Source organism: Oncorhynchus clarkii, chromosome 19 (assembly GCF_045791955.1).
Source record: "Oncorhynchus clarkii lewisi isolate Uvic-CL-2024 chromosome 19, UVic_Ocla_1.0, whole genome shotgun sequence".
Classification (NCBI taxonomy): domain Eukaryota; kingdom Metazoa; phylum Chordata; class Actinopteri; order Salmoniformes; family Salmonidae; genus Oncorhynchus; species Oncorhynchus clarkii.
The window spans coordinates 45,502,596-45,507,460 of record NC_092165.1 but is presented as its reverse complement, the minus strand read 5'-3'; the positions used below and the strand labels follow the sequence as shown (position 1 = coordinate 45,507,460).

At 40.3% G+C, this 4,865-nt stretch overlaps 1 protein-coding gene across 1 annotated transcript; it reads left to right on the top strand.

Annotated features, from left to right (window-relative positions):
- The first annotated feature begins 1,291 nt into the window (after positions 1 to 1,291).
- Positions 1,292 to 3,911, top strand: LOC139375299 (microsomal glutathione S-transferase 3b). Its single transcript, XM_071116940.1, has 4 exons — positions 1,292 to 1,818; positions 2,349 to 2,471; positions 3,025 to 3,097; positions 3,492 to 3,911. Exons 1-4 carry the CDS (start codon positions 1,693 to 1,695, stop codon positions 3,590 to 3,592), a joined length of 423 nt encoding a protein of 140 aa, XP_070973041.1. The 5' UTR covers positions 1,292 to 1,692; the 3' UTR covers positions 3,593 to 3,911.
- The last annotated feature ends 954 nt before the right edge of the window (positions 3,912 to 4,865 follow it).

Below are 4,865 nucleotides of genomic sequence, written 5' to 3'. Positions count from 1 at the left end.
AATCATGACGTCAGTGGTCGTCAGGTCGGAGCTCTAGAAAGAAGTCAGAGTCCCAGATTTGGAATTCCAAGTTGGATGACCGTTCAAAAGTGGTCCTGAACTCTCTGAAGTCTGAGATTTCCCAGTTCCAAGTTTCCATTTGTTTTGAATGCGGCAGAAGTAATGCTAGATTGACAGCATGGCCAATGTGGTTGCATGTGAATGTTTATCCTTTTAAGCTTGGAAAAGAGACCTGTAAACCCTGACTGGGGTCACACACCCACTCCACTGAATAGCAGGCTAGTGATTGCTTTGCGAGGCTTTCAGTTAACCACTTATTCCTTCCAAGCCACTCATTGTTGAATTTACAATTTCCAACTTGCCGATGATTACCGACACATTTTATCATGAATTGTTCTTCATGTGACAAGGTTTGAAAAAGATTTGCCAGTAGATTGTCGACTTGATTCATGATGACTACTTGTCTAGCTAGATTTTGAAAGTATGATGTTGACATGATCACTCCAGACAAAGCTACGGTAGATATGTGATTTGATTTTAAAACAGGGAACACATTTTAGTTTTTTGCTAAACAGGTTAAACAGGTTGCTAAACTGGTTTTTCACAACAGCCCCATCATTTTATCCCTGAATTTTATTTAACTAGGCAAGTCAGTTAAGAACAAATTCTTAGTTACAATGACGGCCTACCTACAGGGTCGGCCCCTGGAGCAAATTAGGACTAAGTGCCTTGCTCAAGGACACACTGACAGGAATTTCACCTTTTCGGCTCGGGTATTCAAAACAGCGACCTTTCGGTTACTGGCCCAACGCTCTAAGCGTTAGGCTACCTGCCGCCCAAATGAATGACGGGTCGCCACGGTATCTCTGCATTCAAATTGCCATCGATAAAATGCAATTGTGTTCCTTATCTGTAGCTTATGCCTGCCCATGCCATAACCCCACCGCCACCATGGTTAACACTGCCATCTGCCCGGTACAGTTGAAATCGCCATTAATCTATGAACTGCACACTCATCCAGCGTGCCAGTGACCATTGAAGGTAGGTATTTGCCAGTTGAAGTTGGTTCTGCCCACTATGACTAATTTGCTCCCATTGGAAACGACAGGCTGTGATCTATCTTGGGTTATTTTTTATTATTTGTATTATTGAAATGGTGTATAAACTGTGATGGAGTGGAGTTTAGTCTGCTACTTGACCAAACTAGCCATACAATGATGAAGTCAGGTCATCGAGTGTAGCTCTTGAAAATTCAACCCTGCAACCCCTTCCCATCGGAAACATTCCGCTTGTTCTTGAGGGTCAGTTTGCTACAGGCACTGCGCATATTCTATGCTCTTTCCACAGCAGTTAGGACGGTGGGGTGATACGTAAGTCTTTCCGAAATAGAGTGCACATTATGTGGTTTACAAACAAAGTTTATTTCCAATACACCGGAGTTGTTAAAAAGTAGATATTGTTTTGGACGAGTTTACTGTTTTACTGGCAAGCAATCCGTACAAGCAGTATGGACCATAATAGATCGTATAAAAACATGGATGGTACTAAACACAAAGCGAGAAAATAATATCGCGAGAGAACAGCATACATAACCTCTCCCCTGCTCGTTATCAGCACAAATAAACAAGCCGTGAATACAGGCGGAGGTTATTCTCGAATTTAAAATTAGTTATTTTGCTGAATTCTTTTACAATGGAAATTCTAGACCTCTTGCCATCAAGCTTCGGATATGTCATATTTACATACTTTTATAGTTGGATCATGTTGAGTTATCTTGGTGTTAAGGTTGGAGCTGCCAGAAAGAAATACGATGTGAAGGTAAGTACATGACGTTTCTGTCTGATGATGATGCGGAAATGAAATAACTGCGCTGCAATGCCAGATAAGGACATTTTAGCACTGTAAACATAACCTTCTTCTGTTCTGATCCGAGTTTATATAAACGAATTCCAATCCTGCTCAAATTGGGAGCTTCATTCAATGTCAGTCGGTCACTTCTTGCCTTGGCTTGACCGTACTTGAGGTGCTATGTACTTGGGGCTAAAGCAAAACACATTGAAGTGAACTTGACCTGCCCTATGTATAGTATGTTATGCAAACAACAATGTGTACATGAGAAATACAGGTCTCCTGATGATGCAGACGTTGTATATGTTCATGTCTTTCCCCTCTTCCATTATGTCAAGTATTTTGAATCTGGTCTCCAAGAACTTGTCCCTAATGCACCACAACTCCATCCTAACGATTACGATGCAGTAGACAGCTACTACTATTCCTATTGCTGGTACAGGAGCTCAGAGTATTACTATGCCACTTCTCACTGACTTTTTTTCTCCTCCACTGGGCAGTACCCTACCATGTACAGTGACAAGGAGCAGGTGTTCAACTGCATCCAGAGGGCCCACCAGAACACACTAGAGGTCTACCCACAGTGGCTTGTGTTCCAAACCATTGCAGCTCTTGTCTATCCAGTACGTATCTGCTTACACAAACCAGCATTACCAGGTTACATCACTTACACCGCCACACACATGGGTTGGATTTAATGTCACCTTACATTTGAGTGGCTCTTTCACAACCACATTCAGAAACTAGTAGTCGCCCATTTTAAAATCCTCTAAATCCTCTTCCAAATTACTGCATGCTACTACCTAGTTGATCAGCATTCTTTTTTCAACTCACACACAGTGCACTATTGACCTTATCCCTGTGTGAATACTGATAGATAAATGCTTCTAAAGAAAGGTTTATCACCAGTGTAATTTTCTGATAATAAGTAAACCAAGTGGGAGTGGCATACCATGTTCTCTGGATGATCATTGACAGCATGTGCTGCATTGATCTGTCCTCTTTACACAACCAACGACAGCACATACTAGTATAGGCCACACCTCACTGGTGTTGTGACAATGATTCGGCGTCTTCTCTATTTGACAGTTCACTGCCTGTTACACTGTCCGACATCCTCACTCTGTGTTTTACCCCTTTTCCTGTTACCCAATCACTCATCCCTCCACTTATAAGACTTCTGCAGCTGTGCTGGGAGCCATCTGGGTCACCAGCAGGTTCTCCTATGCCTGGGGTTACTACACCGGAGGTAAGACCATCTGTTGTAATGACATTGCACATCATGACATGAACACCTCTTATCTTTGTTAATGACTTTTGAGCCAGTTTCCATTCAATAATTCACAAACAGGGTCACAGGGCATGAGTGAAAAAGGTTACACTCCCAATCCACTCCTTGTAGATTAGATATGCTTTTAGCAACTATTTAGTATTTCAACCATAACTGCATTTTATCATTATTGTATACCATTATGGAAATTAGTACTACAGCTGTATTTTATGAAAATGTAATGTGAAACGTGCTGAAATATCCCCACATTCTGCAAATTGGTAGTGGGTAATGATTGGAAGAATCACACTCTTATTCAGCATTTTCTAAATGGCTGTAAACTATAATAATTATATTCCCCCCCCCCCCCCAGATCCAGCCAAGAGGATGAAGGGTGCCTATGGGTACATTGGTTATTTTGGAGTCATCATTCTTTCCATCGCAGTGGCTTTGCAGTTGCTTGGAGTCTTGTGAGCCAGCTGGTTCTGTCCCCTATTTGCCCTTTTTACTAAAGAAATATATGTCTTGCAATTGCTTGAGCCTTTTCATTCAAACAGCCACTATGATATCATGTAGCTGAAAAATATATTTTCAATTATGATAGTCTTTAATTACTGTCGTCTTACCAGTGTGTAAACAATTATAGGCCTATGTGTTACTGCAACATAATTGAGTTTTGTTAGTTGATACTGTGAGGACCAGTGATTTATTTTTATATGATTATCAGGCATTTGTAACCTTTCATGCCCATGTACTGGCAACGCTATGTTAATAAAGATGAATGTAAACATTGTCAGAAGTTCTCATATTCAACCATGTTATAAATTCCAATGTGCTAGACTTGATATATAAATTTCCAAAGGGTAGAGAAATATAGAAGGCAAATAATATGACACTTGTGGTCTCTCGTGACTGTTTCATGTAAATTGGTGGAATTGCACACCAAACTAGGTCATGAAACAATCTACCACACCCCTTAATATGCCAGTGAGATGCAGACAGTAGCTTAAACTGTTGTGGCCCGCTGGCCCATAGTGATTCTCTGTGATCACTGACTTCACACTGCTCTATGAATACTCTTTTCAAAATGTTTTTATAAAATAGTGCAATTGAAACACTTATTTAAGGAAGGTATCTCATCAACTGAATTGATATTGAACAGTATATGTCAGTTAGCAGGCTCAGTCCTGGTTGTAGCCTACAGTGTCTGTCTGCAATGGAATTTTATGAATGCCCATCCATGTGAGTTCCTGTGCTTATGGATAACTTCTATTTCCTTTCATCTCGGCAAGGTCGAATGAGGAAATTTTACAATTTTTCTAGTTGAAAATTGGATCTCAATTAATTTTCTTGTTTATGGTTTCCAAATTGGGTATAGAGTATCAGAAAACAAATAACAAAATGTATCAAATGTTTTATTGAAATGTTTACCTGGAAGTACACGCCCCCAAATATAATTTTCACAACACATAGCCTGTTGAACTGCAGTACTTTCAGCAGCACAGAGAAAGGATTAGACATTTGTGTGACAGGAAGATAAAAATAGTAATGTTAGCTAAAATGCTTAACTTATCATGAAGTTAGCGTGCTAATAGAATTAACTCAGCGAAGTGCAAAAAGTATGAATGACCTGATTTTGCAGAGGCCGTATCACCCTAAATGCGCCACGGCCAGTGCAGATGTCAGATTGACCATGCAGTGCCATTAAATTAGTCCCTCTACTAGTAGTAGCTAGCTAGTGGATATA